General features: G+C 39.0%; 1 protein-coding gene across 1 annotated transcript in view; it reads left to right on the top strand.

Moving 5' to 3' along the window:
• Positions 1-20856, top strand: part of LOC132115865 (partitioning defective 3 homolog) — a 471004-nt gene that overhangs the window by 364753 nt on the left and 85395 nt on the right. Inside the window, exon 21 of the mRNA XM_059524256.1 lies at positions 10514-10786. Coding sequence (XP_059380239.1) covers positions 10514-10786 — 273 coding nt within the window. The remainder of the gene's footprint in view (positions 1-10513; positions 10787-20856) is intronic.

The raw sequence follows: 20856 nt of genomic DNA, 5'->3' as shown, positions 1-20856 counted from the left end.
TTATGAGGCCTTGTTTATGCCTGCTGCATGGCTGCAGTCCTGTCCACCATATGTAACCTGACTGAGCAGACCACCATGGCAGGGGGGCATTTATAGCATGTGCATGTGCATGGGAATGAGTGTGTAGGCACCAAATCACCAACCCTGCAAAAAGATATATCAGTCTCTTTCATCCTCCTATGTGTATTTACACTTGACTGATCAGGCCTTATGCCTTAGGACACACTGCAAAAATGCCCAATGTAAACATTATGAGAACCTGGTAAACTCTTCCCATCCAAATTCTTCCATGAAGTAGATTAGCATGGCTATTAGCTTATCTTCTTGGGTCCATTAGTGGCTAATCAGTGACTAGCACACCTCTGTCTTCCTGACTTCCTTTCCACTCTCCAGCGACACTTCCCCCAGATTGTTTGGGTCCCTGATAGACTTTAAAGGCATTTAAATAAAGGTGTTATAATTAACAGCGGATATCTCAGCTAACTTCCTCTTTATTTTAGCCCTTAGCATGAGCTTTGAAGGTTCACAGGGATGGGGATTGAAAATCACATCTGGAATGCACTTCATTGCCAACTTTCGAAGCCAAAAGACCTACAATATCAGTGTTTCCCAAACTTTTTGTCATCAATCTTTCACAACCCTACATCAATGTCTGTGTTTTATGTTTCATCTCATATAACGTTGGATATCATTCAGCACTGATGCTATACATTATATTATATACATATATACATAATATTGCAAAAATAACAGTTTATTTTATATTGTTTTGATGTGCTGGGACATTAAATAGGAAAAAATGATAATATAATCTTTCAGTTTTTTTAACAGACCACAACATTCCTTATTTTATTTTATTAACAACTCTACATTTGTACTTTGTGATCTTTCACTTCACTGTGTTTGTACATATTTCGTGGAAAGAATGGGCCTGTGAGTATTTATTCTTGCTGCATTCATTCATTTTATTACTTTGATTTATTAATTGATTTTCTGTCAGCGGTTTTCCAACTCTTTCTCCATTAACTCTTCCCAGGATTGCCTTTGGCTTTCCATACATTTCTCAGCATTTCATCTTTTGATGCATTAATGCATGTTACTTATAATCACAGCTGATCTTTCCCCTCGCATTGCGGTGGTAATTTTGTTACAAAATAATTAGCATTGTCATTCCGCTTTGTCAAACGAGCTCATTATGTTGCGGAGCCTTTTGTAACAGTTCACCGCTTGACTGGACCAATTAGCTTCCAGAGTTCAAAGGCAGATCACAGGACTGATTGTGGACCAGATTATATTTGTAATTACATTTATATTCCTCTAACAACTATATATGCATGTGGTTGGAGTCTGAGGACGTTATCGCCTGCATGACAATTGCATAGTTATGTTATAAGCATATATTTTTTTCAGTTGTTTGTTGGGAAGCAATGTTAAAAATACAAGTTACACAGATGGTTATTGGCATGTTACCTTATTTACACTTATATATATTGAGATCTGCCTGGCGGCCATCGATGTGAACATTTCGCTCTCTCTCTAACCTGAATTAAACATCATTAGACATATGGAGGTGCTTTGGCTGCGTCTGTCTGGAATTTGGCAATGTCGTAAGATAAACAGTGTGATTTATTCAGTGAGGAGAGGAAGGGCTGCGGGCGGACCAGAGTGTGATCTTTCGTGCTTCGCTTCAAAACATTTCGCTTCACTTCCAAACTTCTCTTCCATCTCTTACTCACTGAGCAGAACCTTGTACATTCTTCACAGAAGTTCATAAATCTCTCAGTCCTTATCTTGTGTTTATATCAGGCTGTGATCAATGACTAATTTCCTCCCTGAAACGTCCACTTTGACCCCGTGGGACGGAGCGCATACTGCACGCTTGACGGCATCTCTGGACATTTTTCAGCTCAGATACCTTTAAATAGATCATCCTGCATGACTTTATGGTATGGATGGATCGCATCTAATGAGCTGTTTTTGAATTATGCCAACTTGTGCCTTGGGAAAGAGTTTTGCTTCTCTGCATTCGCTTGTTTCCTAGAAACAACCCCGGATTTGTTATGACGACACATGTAGTCCCATAATGGCCTCCCTTGCACACACACACACGCACGCACGCACACACACACACACACACACACACACACACACACACACACACACAAACGCTCTGGACAGATGTAAGCCAATCACGGCATCAAACTCTTCATTAGTTTAACACTCACTTTTTCTGGCTCTGGTGCAGATAACGACATGTAGACGGAGTTACATCTACATCTTAATATACCATGACAGGCAAACGCAACAGTATTATCTTTCTTTCTGCTGTGTGTTTCTTCTGCCTCCACACACACACACACACACACACACACACACACACACACACACACACACACACACACACACACACACACACACACACACATATAGTAGCAATCTACACTAATTAGCTTTGAGCCCAGAAAGTCACAAAGAGGGATTTGCTCTCTCTGCTCTCTGGGGAGTTTTTTTCTCCCTGATGACAGTATTTTGATAATGTTTTCTCTTTCATCTTCCACTTTTATAATTTTAGTATCAGTCTTCTGTGTGTTTGTCATGTGACTGGTGTATCAGGACGCTCACTGCAGGCGTTGTTGGAGCCATTTTGGGGGGATTCAACAATTATGTGATCTTTAAATTTGCTGAAAAGGCATATGATCTGAAGGTCTCTAATAAACTAAATTTAAATATTAAAAAAACTTTCCAAAGAATGTAGAATTCACAAACCAGTCACTAACATCATAGACTAGCTAATACTTCAGTATACCACTGTGTTATTTTAGGAGATAAGGTTGTTTGACAAAGTGTTGTTTGGTGTTGACCATCTCTATATGAACTCTATATGATTATAAACAATTATAAACAATTTTTTCAACATTGCTAATAATCATAAATGTTTCTTGAACAAATCAGCATATTAGATTGATTTCTGAGGACTGGAGTAATTTCAGCTTTGATCGCAGTGATCAGTTACATTTTACAATATATTGTAATATAACACAGTTATTTTAAATTGCAAATATAAAAAAAGCCTACAAATGTATTCTTCCAAAATTTGGTCATAGATTGGTCTGTTACATTTTAGTTATTTCGCTCATTAACATGAACTAAAAAGTTATTTTCTTCAACTAAAATCATGTGACATTTTAGTAGGAGTAAAATGAACAAAAATGATGAATGATTTGACATGATGAAACATTGAATACATTTGATTAATGTTTCTGTTAAAAGACAAGAAAAAAAGAAAGAAAACCTGAAAATGAATGAGCACTGAAGAGAAAGCAGAGAGAGCGAGAAATCAGGATTGGGAACCGAGAGCAGTAATAATGTGCTCAGTGCAGCTGTTTCTGTGTCCTGCATTAACGCCACACTGGACCATTAATTGTGTAATGAACTAAAGATGGAAGAGGGAATTCAGAACCGGTTTAGCTAGAAGTTGAGGCACAGACACACAGTTATGGTCATAATTCATTGCACAGACACACACGCACACACACAGACACTGATTACCCCATAATGCTCATAATGTCAACCTGACTAATTCATGTCAAGTTTTGCATGCAAAGCCGTTTTTCTGTCCTCACGGAAAGTGAAAATGTTGCATGATGTCACATATTACAAATAGTTATATTTCATTTGTTTATTATACAAAGTAGGACATGCATCTGGCTTCAAAATTTCCTCATCCAGTCAGGATCATTGTATATTTCTGAGAAACACATGACAAGTTGCTGAATTGCGTGCAGCTATAAACTACAGTTATAATGAAATTAGACTTTTGGCTATGTTGCAATATTTGAATCCTTAAAAGTACTAATTGTAACTATGTATTGTACTTCATTGTTCACAATCAGCAACTAAAACTAATTGTATTTATTTATTGGTAATTCAAACAAAGCTGAAATAAAATAAAATATAAATTTTACATAAAAAGCTAATTCTTAGATGAAATTTATATTATATTATATTATATTATATTATATTATATTATATTATATTATATTATATTATATTATATTAATTATATTATATTATATTATATTATATTATATTATATTATATTATATTATATTATATTATATTATATTATATTATATTATTATATCAATAAAAACTTCTCGGTTACGTATGGTAACCCTCGTTCCCTTTCAGTTGGTCACTCTTGACGCCACGTCGGTGACCGACCCAAAATGGGATCCCTACCAAAGCGCCATGGGTGCTGCCCCTTACAGTGACCTGTGCGAGCCGCCTGCGCCCCTATTAGGTGTAGGGCAGGGCTCAGAACAAGTAGTTCCACTCACCATTGTCAAAGCACTACCTCAATGAATGAGATTGGAAAACACTGGAAAAACATATCCATTCCGCTTGGATCAGGGACTCTGCGGAAGCCCCATCCTTCTCGAATGAGGTCTCGGGAACAAATACACATAAAGCATCCATTTAGGTTTATATGGAGAAATCTGAGGTGATTAAAACCCTCTTGGGAAGGCAGAAGTCTGCCGGGGAAACAGCCTAAGGCCAATAGCCTAAGGCTATACCGTGGACTATGCACATACGAGTACCGCTTAGGTCTCAATATGGAACCCAGCCTTCCATGGTTCTCACGGATTCATGATGAAAGCCTGGAGCCCGACGTTCCGCCGCGTGGGGTAGGGTGATGGAGGATCTCAACAGGGTCTACAGTACGGACACTCTAGAGCAGTTTAAGCAAGCCGACACTAACCGGGACCTCTCAGTGCCACTACCCGTTTGAGGTGAGAACACAGGAGGATACCGACTCTACACGAAGGCTATAGAACCTAGCGAATGTGTTAGGGGTCGCCCAGCCTGCAGCTCTACAAATATCTGTCAGTGAGGCGCCACGAGCCAGCGCCCAGGAGGATGCAACACTTCTAGTTGAGTGAGCTCGCAACCTGAATAGGCAGGGCACACCCTGAGCCAGGGTTATGGCATCAACAATCCAGTGGGCCATCCTCTGCTTAGAGATGGCACTCCCCTTCTGCCAGCCTCCATAACAGACATAGAGCTGGTCTGAGGTCCTGAAGCTTTGTGTCTACGTAGCATCTCAATGCTCAGATGGGACAGAGCAAAGCCAGGGCTGGGTCTGCCTCCTCCCGGGGCAGCGGTTGCAGGTTCACCACTTGGTCTTTGAAGGGTGTAGTGGGAACCTTGGACACGTAGCCAGGCCTCAGAATTACATGGGAGTCAGCCGGCCCAAACTCTAGGCACAAATCGTCGACCAAAAATGCATGGAGGTCCCCTACCCTCTTGATTGAGGCCAGTGCAAGCAGGAGCAGAATTTCAATGAAAGAAACTTTAGATCCACTGAATGCAAAGGCTCGAATGGGCCCTGCTGTAGCGATTTAAGCACTAGAGTCAGGTCCAAAGAGGGTATAGAGGGGGGCCAGGAAGGATTTAACCTCCTGGCCCCTCTAAGGAACCTGACAATAAGGTCATGCTTACCCAAAGACTTCCCATTCATGCGATCATAGTACGCAGCAATAGCAGCAACCTGGACTTTGAGGGTGGAGGGAGACAACCTTTGCTCCAGCCCTTGCTGTAGAAAGGAAAGCACGACCGCAATCGGGCATCTTCGGGGGTCTTCTCAGAGAGAAGAACACCTCTCGATGAACAGGTTCCACTTCAAGGCATAAGCGTGTATCGTAGACGGTGCTCTTGCCGAAGTGATAGTGTTCCCTACCTCTTGCGGTAGGTCACCTAGAACCTCTGCGTTCTTTCCAGGGACCAGACATGGAGTTTCCAAAGGTCTGGATGTGGGTGGCAAATGGTGCCCCGTCTCTGAGTCAGTAGATCCTTCCTCAGAGGAATCGGCCAAGGAGGGGCTGTCGCGAGGAGCACTAGCTCGGGGAACCAGGAACCAGGCCACTAGCAAAACTTGCTCCTCGTCCTCCCGGACTCTGCACAGTGTCTGTGCGAGAAGGCTCACTTGGGGAAACACATACTTGCGTAGGCCCCACGGCCAGCTGTGTGCCAGTGCATCCGTGCAGAGAGTTCCCTCGGCCTGGCAGTAGAACAACTGGCAGTGAAAGGTCTCTGGAGAAGCAAACAGGTTTACCTGAGCGGCTCCGAACCGTCTCCAAATCAGCTGGACTGTCAGGGGATGGAGTCGCCATTCTCAAGGGAGCATTGCTCGAGATAGCTCGTTGGGTGTACGGTTGAGCAGGCCCGGAATGTGAATGGCATAAAGTGACCTCAGAACCTTTCGATTCCAAAGGAGGAGGTGATGGGCGAGTGCGACGCGAGCACAGACCACCTTGTCGGTTGATGTACGCAACAGTCGATGTGTTGTCCGTTCGGACCAGCACATGCTTGCCTCTTAAGGGACCTTTGAGACTGTTCAAGGCAAGGTTCACTGCTAACAACTCTAAGCAATTGATGTGCCACTGCAGCTGCGGGCCCGTCCAAACCCCTGAGACTGCATGCCCATTGTACATGGCCCCCCAGCCGGTGGGGGAGGCATCCTTGTAAACCACAGCATGCCTGGAGATCTGCTCTACGGGCACCCCTGCCCGGAGAAATGCAAGATCTGACCACAAGGTGAGGGTTTGGCGGCAGGCCGGTGTTACTTGGACCCGCTGAGTGCTGTGTTCCACACCCACCTAGGGAATCGGCCATAAAGCCAGTACTGGAGCAGTCTCATATGAAGCAGGCCAAGTGGTGTAAGTGCTGCCGCGGCCACCATATGCCCCAGGAGCCTCTGAAAAAGTTTAAGTGGGACCGCTGTCCTGCCCTTGAACGTATTCAAGCAGGCAAGCACCCACCGCGCACGTTCCTCTGTGAGATCATGGCAGCAGCAACAGGACTCCGCCCCCCTTAAGGTAGCGGAGCCTGGGTCGCAGCTCCGAAATGGTCATCTTCCCACAATGAGACAATTTGCTCTTATGAAATGCTCTTTTAGTGCTGAGGCGCACAGGGGAGATGGCCGCTTGCAACATGACAAGGGGTAGTGCAGGCTGAAGTGTGCAACCCACTCGACACTGGAACGACCGCCGCTGAAACGCTGTCTCGCCAACACAGGAAGCTTCCCAGAGCGTGCTGAACTCGCAGTTCACCGTAGACACAGTTGAGGTAAGCAGAACGATACTGTCGCTCGGCTTCGAAGCTAAAAGCTGGTATGCATTGCACCTGCTGCCTTCTTTTGCTCATGCTGTGATCAGCGGCAGCTGGATGCAATAATTGCATGCCAATGTGAATTGGCTCGTAAACTAAAATGTAAATAAAAACTAACAAGAAAAGAAAAGATAATTGAAACTATTAACACTGTAGTAGTATATAAATAATAATAATAATAAAATACCACCCCACTATTGATGGATCTACTAGTGAGCCACTATAAAAAATATAAACCAAACAAAATGCCTTTCCTTGCAATGATTTTCCATCGTGGCTGGTTATAGGATATGGTGTAGGACTGGATATCTCAGACCAGTGACTTCTGTCATACAAAAAACACACACAGAGCCACATGCACACTCCTCATCTCCAGGCCACCGCGCTAAATGAGATTCAGTCTGGTACTTCAGGGGGCAGGTTACACTGGACCTCTACTTCAGTGTGCTCATTACCTCATTCAAACACAGATAGCGCTTTCGCAGATTTGATTTGGCCATTACAGGCACAGCGCCGGAGGCCTCCTCCTCCAATTGAGTTTCTGTAACTTGTCATAACACAGTTTTTACTGGCATTGAGGTGACATCAGTTTTTAAGTGGACAGCAGGTGGACGGCGGCCTTGCCAGAGTAAGATATCAACCTTCAAATGTGAAAGAAACAACTTGTAACTAGAGATGCACCGATACTACAGTTCTCCAGTAGCTGATTATTCAGAATGACATCTACTGATACAATTGTTAAAAAAAAGATCCTTAGAGTATGTCTTACAAGAAAATTTTATCTAAATCTAATTAAATCTACTTCAAAATGCCATGTTTAATTCAATTTGTTACTTGCCAGTTCTTTGTAATTAATTGTGAAATTTACTTATTCGAGAAACCTTCTCATTTGGTATATTACTATACTATTAGAGGTTATAATTAACATCAGAACCCAAACTATTGCTGTATATTCAACTACAGTTTATATTCCGATATAATAATCTCACTCAAATCTAAATTAAACGATTGTATGCAACATACATATATAATTGACAGTAAATAAAATTCTCCCTATTGTTTTTTGTAGCTAACTAACCAACTGTGAACGCTGGTATGTTTCTGAGGTAAATGTTTTGTGACATATTATTCATATCCTGTTTTATTTACATCTTTCTGTGGTTATGCGTTTCAGTAAGTTGTACTGTATCTTTCAAAAACCTCAGATGTTCATCCATGTTTATGTATTTATTTTGTGAAACAACTTGCATTCAATTTGAAGACACTTTCACTTTTGAATGGAGGTGCTACAGCGATCCGTCATGCCACATTTAATGAACCACATTTGAGAGCTGAGACTTTGTTTCTAATGAGCAGTAACAAAGCTGTTTGCGATTAATGGATCTGAGCTTTACTACAAATAATGTTTGGTGAAGGGAAAATGTCAGGGCATACCTGGCAACCCTGGCTTGAGCCATGGGTAATTCATACAATCAAACAGAATCTGCGTTCTGTTATTTTTAAAGTGCGATTGTAATGATGTATTATAATCACGTTAAATTTGACAGCCCTAAATTCAACATGAGGGGCATTTTCTTTTCACACAGTATGAGCTGCAGTCTGACACACTTTGATTGACTGCATATAATCGGCCATGATCAATTGTTTTAAAACAACTGGCAGAAGCAGTTTTTATCTGCCAATACCGATTATCAGCCAATATATCGGTGCATTCTTATTGTTTTAGTGATGCCCTAATGAACCGAAAGGTAGGATAAAAACAGAAAGGGAAATTGAAACACCCACAATGCACAAACACATGAAAATATGCTGATGTTGATTTTCTAAGTGTTTCCCAGACTATTATCGTGAGTCATAAATACACACAGTTCTAGCACGGCCAATTGGATTTCCTCAAGCCGAATGCAGAGAGAGAGAGAGAGAGACAGTCGGTGGCATTGTAATTGCATTAGCCTGTGACAGAGAGAAAACACTCATTGTTGATAAATTAGATCGAGCTTATGAGAAAGTGTGGAAACATTCAGTCTTGCTGGGAAAATCCGACATATCATCTTGGCCCGGGACTGCTGTCAATCAAACAACTGACAGAGAGATGTCAGGGGTCAAAGGTCAACTCTGACTTGGGGTGGTGAGGAGGTGGGGCACTTAAACACTTAAAAATGCTTAGGTTTTTGTGATGGGGCATCCCTGGAGTCCCAGAGCCCATCTGGATCTGATGAGACGGGTGGGTACCAAAGACAGAGGTCACCCTACAGGAGGCTTTCCCCTGTCCGCACCAGCCTTTCCACTTCTTCTACTACCGTTCTCATTCCTGAGGATCTCCTTTCCCTCAGCGGCACTTAGAAGGACACATGTGGTCTGTTAGACACAAAAAGACTCATTCAGTTCAGCCCAACAGGCCTGGCCTTTGAACAACTCCTGAGAAAGAGGGAAGGCAGAAAGAGGCAGTTGGTGGAAGATCAGAGTGATGTGAAGAAGAAATCACTCCCTTCTACTTGGGCAGGTTCCCCACTGGCTGTTTTAGGGAATCTGTGCATTGACAGGCTTCTTCAAGGAAGGGGCCACAACCTTTACCATGAGCGATTTAGAGGTGGAGGCTTGAATGAACAGGGCCTCAGCTGTCTCGCTTCCTTTTCCTTTTAGAGGAGTCCAGAAGTAGTGAAAGGCTTCTAGATATACACTACAGCAGGCTTGGCAGGCGTTTAGCAGCCTGTGATGCCAGCAGGGGTCCTGAGCTCAGGGATTCTCCATGCAGTAGGGAGTCTCAACAAGACCAAGAGGTCTGTCTTCCAATTCGTTGCATTTGCACATAAAAGCTTTAGCTCTTCATGGATGAAATAACTGTAATACATTGCTGATGGACTAATTGCTATTGCTTTTGATGGTGCTGTTTGAGTACAGAATCACAAAGGTGCAAATGAATCCCAAGGTTTAACTCACAGGGCACTTTCACACTAGAGCAGGGATCCTTAAATCTGGTCCACGAGATCCACTTTAAACTTAAATTAAACTTGAGATAAGCTAAAGTCAGTTCAGCATGTATATAACTCAGTTCAATCACAGCGCTGATGTTACACACACACACACACACACAAATGTGAGTGTGAGTGTCACGTAATTGATAAATTTAAACATTATTGTGGATTCAAAATAACGATTATTCTGGCTTCACTTATTTACAATTTTGAACAGCTTGCACTAGAACCCGTGGTGGTACTTACATTAATGACATTAATATATGACAGTATGGAACCTAATGCTCAAATGTGAAAAGAGAGATGTTGAAACGGACCTTGAGTGCGCACTACACATCTAAACCTCAACTGATGTTTTGTCTTTGTAGAATTCAAGCGAAGACAAGGGAGCTCCGAGAGCGACAGGCCAGAGAGCGAGACTACGCTGAGATCCAGGACATCAGCCGCACCTTCAGCTCCGATGAGGAGCACACCTACGCCGGGATCGGCTCTCTGGACTCGTCCCTGGACAGCAGCATGGACCTGAGCCATAACCCCGGTCCAGAGCGTCTGCAGAGCCCCCGAGACCAGGCCCTGCCCTTAGAGGCTCTCTACGCACAGGTCAACAAGCCCCGCAACGGACGCCCACCATCTTCAGACGAGTAAGATCTCACAGTTTCTCTTCCTTCAGAATCACTGCGATGTGATGCACAGGCTGATTTTCTTGCTGTGATTTTGAGTGTTTGTCAGGGAAGTTACTTGGCTGATGTAACAGGACAATGACGTGCTTTGACATGTTCTTGCCTTGAAAGGCTCAACCTTGGCTATGTGTTTCCAAAGCTTTGCATAATGCAAGCTAAAGTGTGATTTCTCACTGTCAAATATCTCTTATTTGTAAGGTTGGATAGGGTGAAGGTCACCAACGCTTTTGAAGTTTTTTTTATTTTGCTGAGAAAAAAAGAAGTTTCTGTGCAGTCTTCTTTTATATTTGTTCGTGTCTGAAAGTTTAGAAAATGAAAAGCTGTTTTCATCCACCCTTTATAGTGTGAAAAAAAAAGAAAGTCAAACAGTGTTATCAGATTTCTCACCTGAGTCCCAGCGGCTGCTTTTATAGCACAGGTAAATCATTGATAATTCTCTGGATGGGAAATTTTAATAACCAGCAGGCTCCTTTATTATCACGGATAATGTCAGATCCACCCTCAACTTGCACTGAATCTCTGAATTCATCTGGGGTTTTAAAGGAAAGGAAAGTCAACTTTATATTAGAAACTGCTGCAATTAGCTAAACTTTAGAGTGTTTTTAACCCACTTAAAAAAAGATTTCACAAAATGTGCGTAAAAAGCATTTATGGTAAGCTAAACTATTCTGTCATTTATTTTGAAACATGCATGTATATCATGCATTTAATTTGTTTGTAATACACGTGTTATGATGAAATTGCAATTTAGTACATTTAAAATAGATAAACATCATATGTAATATTGAACAACACACTACAGTACATACTTTACATGTGCTCTAGTCAACACATTAAAAGAAGTACTGATGAAGATTATTAAAACAATTATTTAAAATGCACAATTAAATGTAAGACTTTTAATTTGACATTCTTCGAAAGAAACCTTGCACTTAAGTTTAAACACATTCGAGTGTCTCTTTAAATACACTTTAATGAAAAATGACCTTTTAATTTATTAATATTATATTGGACAGGATTATTTATTCATTTAATATATTTTTAGTTTTGAATTTACGCTACAAGTATACTTTTAAATCAGTTAAGCACACTTCTTTTTCAAAAAGAAAACAGGCAGGTCACTTTGTTTACCTTTGTTAACATTTATTACTATTAATTTATTACTCCAAAAACATTAATACAGTATTTTGTGTCAGGAATGTAAAAGGAGTAATGCAACATTAAAACAGGCCTTTATACTTAAAAATGTTTTTCTTTGTGGAATCTACTTTTTTCTTTCCCCCCAACATCCTTTAGTTTTTAGTTTGCATTTAAGGTCCACAGAACCATGATTTTCTAGCTAATGCAAGTATTAACTAGGTTTAATATTTATGAAGATCAAAATGCATATAGCACTGTGGATAGGATTATTTATTCATTTATTTCTTTGAGAAAGATTGTGTTTAAAAGTTTGCACGGCGTCAAAGCAGTAGACATGGAGTAAAAGCTGCAGAAGTTTGAGTCTTCAGGAAGAGTTGAGGAGTTGTTTCAGTGTTTTTCGTCTTCTGTGTTGATGTCAGTGTGTTACAGACACTGAATATCTGATGCAGAGGACTGACCTACATTTGTTCTGGTGAAATGAGAGTATTTTCTGAGATACGGAAGCAATATATTCCAAAATGCCTCACTTTGTGCTGTTGCTGTTCTCCAGCTTTCAGATTCATGGCTTGTTTTATGGTATTTATAACAAATTCACCAGTAAACTTCCATCAGTGTTTGAAAACTAAGGGAAGGTCACTCAGTATTCACACTGAAGAATCGCCTCGATCGCTCTCTTCCTCTAGCTAGCGGTTATGAAATGGTTAGCGCTAAGCTATGGAAATGCTACTAAAGGCCAGCGTGTCTCTGTCATAAACCATAATTACTCTCTGTGGGTTAATTGGCTCATCAGCGGCATGAAGCAGAGGCAGTGATTGACAGGTGTCACTCAGGCTGCGTGACCTTTCCCAGGATGCAATGGGAAGGGGATTATTAGGTTACCAACTGCTGTTGTCCCAGCAGGAGCGTTCCCACCAGCTACTGACACCCCCTTGTTATAATAAACACGTTTATTAAACTATAGGTTGCATAAGGAAGGTCTTAAACAGAAAGTGCAGTTTACAGATTCTTCTCTCCCTTTGAAATAAAAATAAAATGTGTATTTCAGAAAGCAGAGTTATAAGCCTGCTTGATATCTGATTACATGCAAATCATCCTGTGTATATTTTAAATAGCAAGTTTGGAGCTTCACACTGCTTTGCATATCACTTAGAAGCAAGCCTTTGTGAAATACATTGTCATATTTGTTGTCGGGCCTCTGGAATAAATTGCACACTTTTATTGGCGTTTGGTTGGGAGGGCTGTAATCTGCATGAACGTGTAATGCATTCACATTCTAGACAGTCACAACACTCCATTAGAAAAAGCCTGACTCCCTCCGTGAATCAAAACAAAGCCCAAACAAACATTTGCATTTCTAAATGAAAGCTAATAGAAGTTTCATCGTGTCAGGCTCCTGGAATAAAGCGAGCGTCAACTTTAGCTTATTAGGAAGAGAGGCAAAAGTTTTAGCGTTGTTTGAGTTGTTTTCTTGGACATTTAAGTGTTTATTCTCTTTAAGAAGTGTGACAGAGGAAACTAGATTTCATCTCTTTGTAGATAGCATTGGAGAGGAGGATTTCCTGTCTAAAGTGCACAGAACAGGAAGTGGATAAGGTTCAGCGAGGGTCTGTTCAAATCCTGTAAATCACAGCCGCACACTGAGGCCTGTATCCACAGCGAAGAAGCTTGTCTAGGAAAGTCATATCTCATTTATCTTTCCCAAATCAAAAGAAACATACAATACTCTGTTTAATATTCTCTCATTATTTTAGCTTTTTTTCTGTTCATGTCAATTAAGCATAGCACTAGGGGAAAAAATAAATAAAATACAACTTTCATGTATTCATTTGTTTGTTTAAATTAAATGACTTGTTTAAATATTTATTTTATTATCAGATAATATATTTCATAATCATATGAGGATTAAAAAGGCAAAATCAACAACTTTATCTTTATTATTATTTTTGTTGTTGTTGTTGTTGTTATTTACATTTTTAGGGTGGAATTAGAAGTGGGTATGTTTCCAAGACATTAATTTATTTTTAGATACTCAAAGGAATCATTTGAAAAGATGTTGTACTATGGTAATAATAAAGTAAAATCAACCACGATTAACCTTTATTACTATTGTTGTTGTACATTTGTTGAGTATCTGCTAGCTAGAACATCATGAATCTTCTTCAAAAGATCAGCTTCAGGTTTTCCGGCGTGTTCACGCTTCCTCAACAGAAGTGAACAAACCCTGGCTCCGATGGCTGTGCTGTTTGTTGGCTCACTGTTAACTCTGTTTGCATTCGTCTGAGCAGTGTGAAGCAGCCTGAAGCCTCTTAACACTTCTGTCCCACTTACAGTTCAGTGGCAGCATCTCACAGCTCAAAGCTCTTGACATGCAGTCTGAGTCCTGAGAGTCAGTCGATGAGTTCAGAGCACAGAGGCCATGTTGTGTGCTGTAGCCTCGAGTAGCGTGTTCCTCACACGCCGGAGGCTACATCTGCGACTGGAGTAACACAGCGCTCCTCCTCCTTTATTGCTGTTTACTGGAGATTTGAGTTTGGGAACTCGCTCTCTTTTCACTGTTAGCATCACCAATCCACACATCTGCTGACTTCCATGTGACCTGCGTGCCGTTCAGGCTTGTTGCATGGAACTAGAGAAGGGGAATGCATTGAAGGAATGCGTCGTTAATTTTCCAGCGGGTTCAAATAAATATCCGATTTGTTGGCCTGGTCAAGGCCTCCAAAGTGCATTAGCCACAGCCAATAGACATGCCATTGATTTATTGGTATTAAAAAGATGACGCCATGATGATGTTGGATGCTGTTTATAGTGCGCCAGAGTCTACTGTATACAGGCTTCAGTCATGTAAAACTGTGCAAATGTAAAACAAGCTGAAAATGTGTTGCATACAGTGTAAAAACACAAAATAAAATAAAATACAAATTTATAATAATACAATTTATAAATAAATATTTGTATTTTATTGGGGTGAACATATGCCAGATATATATATATATATATATATATATATATATTTTAAGCAGCCTCTTGCATCCCACCCATCAGTAGCCTGGTATTGTTCACATTTGCATGTGATTTCATCTACTTCTTGTCGACGCAGCAACAACCCGTGTCTATAAAGTCAATAAAAGCCTTTTTATGTTTCTGTTCTTGGCCAGAAATGCATCAATAGAAGACGGTGTTCAGGCGAAAACCCTAAGTGGAAACTGGAAAACCTCTTTATCCCGCCGTCCTGCAGCTGAATAAATACACTCAGACAATTACCAAATGTCTGGGTCCGGTTCGTCTGCCTTTAACAGCGTCCCAGACGAAGGTCAGAGCGGCAGTAAAGTGTGGAGAGTCGTGGCTCTCTGGCCTGTAAAAGGTTTGTAAGACCAGGGCTAGTGAACACACCGCTCACGTCTGTTTTACAGTCGCTCAAAAGCCAGGCTTCATTATCCAGATTCTCCTGCTTTATTAGCGTTGTTTCTGAGCGAGGTTCGGGATCAGGGAATGAACCTCACATCTCACAGTCCTGATCAATCTGAAACCTGCCCAAACAGCCGTTCAATACGCTGTACTGTTGAGTACTGGGGCGTTCACCGTTCAGCCAACTAAACATACAGAAGTGTGTCTTTGAGTGGATGAAATCATTTTTAAATATGACGTGAAAAAACAGTTGATTCATCCATTAGACATTCATTGGGTCATGGAATGATGGTTGAAAAATATGATGTCAGCCTTTAATTTATTAGATCCTGAAAGAAAAATTTATTAAAAGGTGACATAAAAAAAAAAAAAACTATTTGCATTAAAATGCACAAATTATTTTCAGTAAGACCTGTAATGTGTATTAAAAGAGAGATTTAATCTTTATCTGATGATTTATTTAGGTTTAATTTTCATTAGTTTTCACACTATAATTGTTATTTATTATTATATTTTTATCTAGTTTTAAAAGTGTTTTATTCAGTTTATTTTTATTTATATATGTACAGTATATATACACTACCATTCAAAAGTTTGGGATCAGTAAGATTTTTTTATATTTTCTGCCGAAGTTTCTTGTGTTCATCAAGGTATTTATTTGATCAAAAATAGAGAAAAAACAGCAACAATATTTTGTGATATATGATTGCAATTTAAACTAACAGTTTCTATTTAAATATATGTTTTTAAATATAATTTATTTCTGTGATTTGCAGCTGTATACTCAGCATTATTACTCCAGTCTTATATGATGATTTATGTATTTATTTTTAGTACTTTTTTCATGATTCTTTTATGAATATAAAATTATCTATCTATATCTAATGTACTTTGTTTTAATACTTTAGGGTTGCTAATGTTAATGTGCTAATTACTATATTTATTTATTTTATATTTTCTTTAAGTGTTTTGTTTTGTACTATTATTATTATTATGTATTATACTCTTAGTTAGTCTTATTAATATTGTGTTGTTTTATGCTGTTTTGTTCTAATGTTGGACCATTTTTATTTAAAATTATGAAGAATTATTTTTAGTTTGGTAACTTAATTTCATGTCAGTTTATGAAAATGTAATAGTTTCCATTAATGATAATAACCTTGTTGCATGGTGCTGTTTCTGTGTGTGATCTGAATCTTTAAATATGAGCGTAGTTGAAGCTAACCGTCACTCACAGGACGTCTGCATGTGTGTGGAGAGGAGTGCAGAGGTCTGAGCGGTGTGGCACGCAGAATGATATTTCAGGAGCGAGAAGCAAACTGTCACCTCTTTGATGCACATGATTTGATTGACAGCTGCTCCCATTAGAGCGAGATCCTCTAAGCTGCTGAAGTCAAGGTGAGATGAGATGAGAGCGAGAGCAAGAGCTCATGGGACAGGAGAGCATCACGTCCGTCCCGACACTGCACACTGCTTCAGTCGGATATGAAGTGCAAGTAGCTCAATAGCTGTTTTCCTTTTACCTTCTTCTTTATTTTGTACCTTCTTTGGGCTTGTGGGAATGATAATTGGAAGGAAGGTCATTAATCCCAGAAGACGAGAGCTCTTCATGTTTCTGTGCTGACTCTTACACACTGATCCTGCTGTGTTAATGTCTCAGATCTGCTGACATTTATTATAAGTTAAGCTCGTTAAGCAATTGATTTCCACTGTTCCGATGTGATATGTGATGAGAAGAAGAAAAGTGAGTTTGGCAAAAGTCGGTCTCGAACCCAGTCGATCGTATCGTACGCTACTCTCCAACACGGACTGAACAACACCGAACAACCAGATCAAATGAACATGACACAAGTGTGTGAATCCTTAACTTTTTCTCTGAGGATTTTTCTTTAAATGTCATGACTTTTTTTTCTCGTAACTTAATGGGTTTATTTTCGACTTTTTTCTTGAAATTTACGATTTTTTCTCTCAATTTAAACAACTTTTTACTCATAATTTAATGGGTTTATTCTCAATATTTTTCTCGAAATTTAACAAGAATTTGTTTCTCGTAATTTAATGATATTATCCTCAGCATTTTATTTAGACACTTTTTTCTCTAAATATTTTTATAGTTTATTCTCTACATTTTATTTCTACATTTTTCTGAAATTCAAAAAAAATTTCTCTCTCGAAATGTAACAACTTCTTTCTCAAGATTGAGATAATGAGATTATTCTCAGCATTTTATTTAGACTTTTTTTCTCAAAATTAACGAGATTATTTTCTCAAAACATATTTACTTTATTCTTGAAATTTAATGAGTTTAATCTCAAAATTCCATCTAGAATTTTTCTCGAAATTTAACGACTTTAATCATGAGATGGTTTTGCCAATATAATATAAATATGCAAACTATGCAATAATACAGCGTTTAATAGACAGGAAACATGTTGGATGAAATGAGAGGCGTTTGGAACCATCAGAAACCTGCGTCCAGTGTACAGGAAGTGCAGACGTCACTTTCTCTCTGATGTTTCATCGTTCAGTCATCAGGGCACATTCTCTTCTCTATTACAAATGCAATTAGGAGATTTCCTGACTCGATAACGCAGACACAGCTCTACTGCATTACCAGCATACATTCACTTAATTAATGTACAACTACAATTTTATCTTAATTGCGGTGTGATTTTATTTTTTGTATTTTTTTTTCTGCTTAAATCAATTAGAGCACCATTATATCACTGGAGCGTACTCATTTAAATATTTTTTGTTAATAATTGATGTGTAAATAGATGAAGTGGTGGAGAAGAATGTGAATGTTTAATCTGTCCTTTCATTAAGCCCAAGGGAGAGTACAATCATATATGTCTCAGTCTCATATATATATATGTCTTAATGGCGCTGCCTTTGATTACAGTAATGACCTGATTACATCAGCAGTAAAATGATTGGCAGATACACTGCTCATTGGTTCCTCTGCCCCGCGGAGAAGTGCCTCATACAGCGTCTGCTGCTAGAAATAAAACACTGGGAAAAATATACTTCTAGAGCTTTGTTTTTCTCTTTATATTTGTGAGACTTAACTTTTTGCATGAAAGCGCAAAAAAAAAAAAAAAAAAAAAAAAACTTAATTTTTTCCATTGTCTTTTAATTTAATACATCAAATTATATATTATGATTTTTATTATGATTTATGCTTAAATCATGAAAAGACCCACAATATTTGTATTACATTTAGGTGTGTTATGATATTATTTTTAATTATTTTCATAATTTCTCAATTTCATAAATTAATATATAAACATATAAAAACTTTTAAGTTTAAGGATGTTTTTATATTCTTATTTTTATTTAATTCATAATTTCATATATCAAATAATATTTATGATGATTTATGCTTAAATCTTGTGCCAAAAAAAGTTATTTTTAATGATTTTAATCATTATTCTTTAATTATTATTTTTATATATTGTTTTTTTATAAATTTTGAATATAATACATCAAATAATATATCATTTATAGTTAACTCATGGAGGGGGGTGCATTGATTTTACAATTTTTAAAAATATATTTTTACTGGGAAACATGACAAAATTAATTTTTACAAAAGAAAATGCTTTCTTTTTATTGTGTGGAAAATAAAAAACACATATTCAGTCATATAGGCTGATTTCATGAGTGTGTGTCTGCTGCTGTACTGTAGTGATAATACTGAGGCGTGTGTGTGTGTGTGTGTGTCACCTTATCATACACTGTGTGTGCTGATAGTCTGTGGAGTCTTGGAGGCGAAAAGCCAGTGAATTATCTGACATGTCTGGTTTAATTTCTTTGGTGTGTTTTAGCGGGAGGCCCCTCTGGGATGGACAGAATGAGATGGAAGAGGAGGCGAGCAATTTCCCCTCCGTTTGCACCATTACATTCATTTAGGAAAGCAAACAGGCTGCGAGGAGCTCCGCTCATCTCACACACATGCAAACACACCAAACCAGAGGCGTGCACAGTGTGTTTGATCCGTGTTTCTCAAACCAGCCGCTGAAAGGCGCGTTAATGATCTCACATAATCAAAGTCAGTCTCCTCGTCCCACATTCAGTCCCAGCAAACACACACTTCATCTGCGGCTGCACAGGCTGATTACACACCTCTCAAGTGAGTTTACACTCATCTTCAAACTAATTCTACGCTCAATCAGCACTGTTTGCTGTGGACAAAGAGGGACACGGCTGTAAATATAAGTGCAGGAACTATTAATGTGCTCTTCACTTGGGAACTCACTTGACAATGATCTCAAAAGTCAGAATTATGGTTTAATGGTTAGAAACTGTGCGTTAGACTATATATAGTTTGACTGGAATACTTATTTCAGATGATTTATTCAAATTAATCAGTTTTCAGTACATACTGCACAGTATGCAAGTACTTCATTCTTTGTCAATGAAAGGAGCAAGCCTTGAAAACAAAAGATAAAAACTGTTTTTTAGATCTAAGGAAGTGAACAATAATGACGAATGCCTATTTTAGACTAAAAGAGCATTTTTAATAAAGCAGCCAATAAAACTGCATCATTTGTGGTACAAATAATGGCTAAAATGCAAGAATCTAAGACGAGTTCTTTTCTTCTTGCCTCGGGACGTTATAAAAGCAAATAAGATCAAGAGAGGAATGCCTAGTGCTTTATTCGATTCCTGATGGCAAAAAGATCACATCTTTAACCCTGCGTGACTCCATGACGAATGCACACTCATAAGTCTGCGCGAGAGAGACTGTGCTTAGATATTAGATATCTCTCCGTAATGGCCTTTTCTGGGTCACCGGCGCTTCTCTCTATTTTCTGTCTTCTACTGTATGTTTGAGATCGTCTCGACAGTTTTCATATGATGGATAACCCAATTGGCTAACGTAATCACGGATCCCTCAGCTAGCATAACATCCCGGCTCCGAACACTTCCCCAGAAATAGCAGCGGTGATAGATGTGATTGGGAGGGTGATGGAGGATCTGGGATTTCCTCCAGTATCCCCCCTCTGTCTTATCTATTCCCTCTCTTTCTCTGCTCATTAATGCGTGCCATCCACCGACAGAACTCTCTGTGGAACTCATTCCTGTTTGTTTGATATTGTCAGAGTTTCACATTAGTAGACTTGTGTTTGTTTCATAGTTTCAGGCTGGACCATATGCAGTATAGAATGAAAAAAAAAAAAAAAACATACAAATTGGCATATTTTAGTACTATCGCTAATTAATATGAAAAAAAAATACACATAGAGTTGGAAAGTTTGATTTGTATCTTAGTTCTTTAAATAGGTTCTTTGGAACTGCTTCAGAAACACTGATGCAATTAGTTGTTTTAATGAATCATAAAGTGGCATTTTATTATATGTTATTTACTATTAAAATATATTTAATCACATTTTAAATTAAAATATAAATATATAAATTATATTAAAGTATTTCATATTCATGAATATTTATAATATTATATACAATTTTATCATCGAGAAATA

The sequence above is a fragment of the Carassius carassius genome, chromosome 35, assembly GCF_963082965.1.
Source record: "Carassius carassius chromosome 35, fCarCar2.1, whole genome shotgun sequence".
NCBI lineage: Eukaryota > Metazoa > Chordata > Actinopteri > Cypriniformes > Cyprinidae > Carassius > Carassius carassius.
The sequence above is the reverse complement of the archived record's forward strand: the minus strand, read 5'-3'. Positions and strand labels throughout refer to the sequence as shown.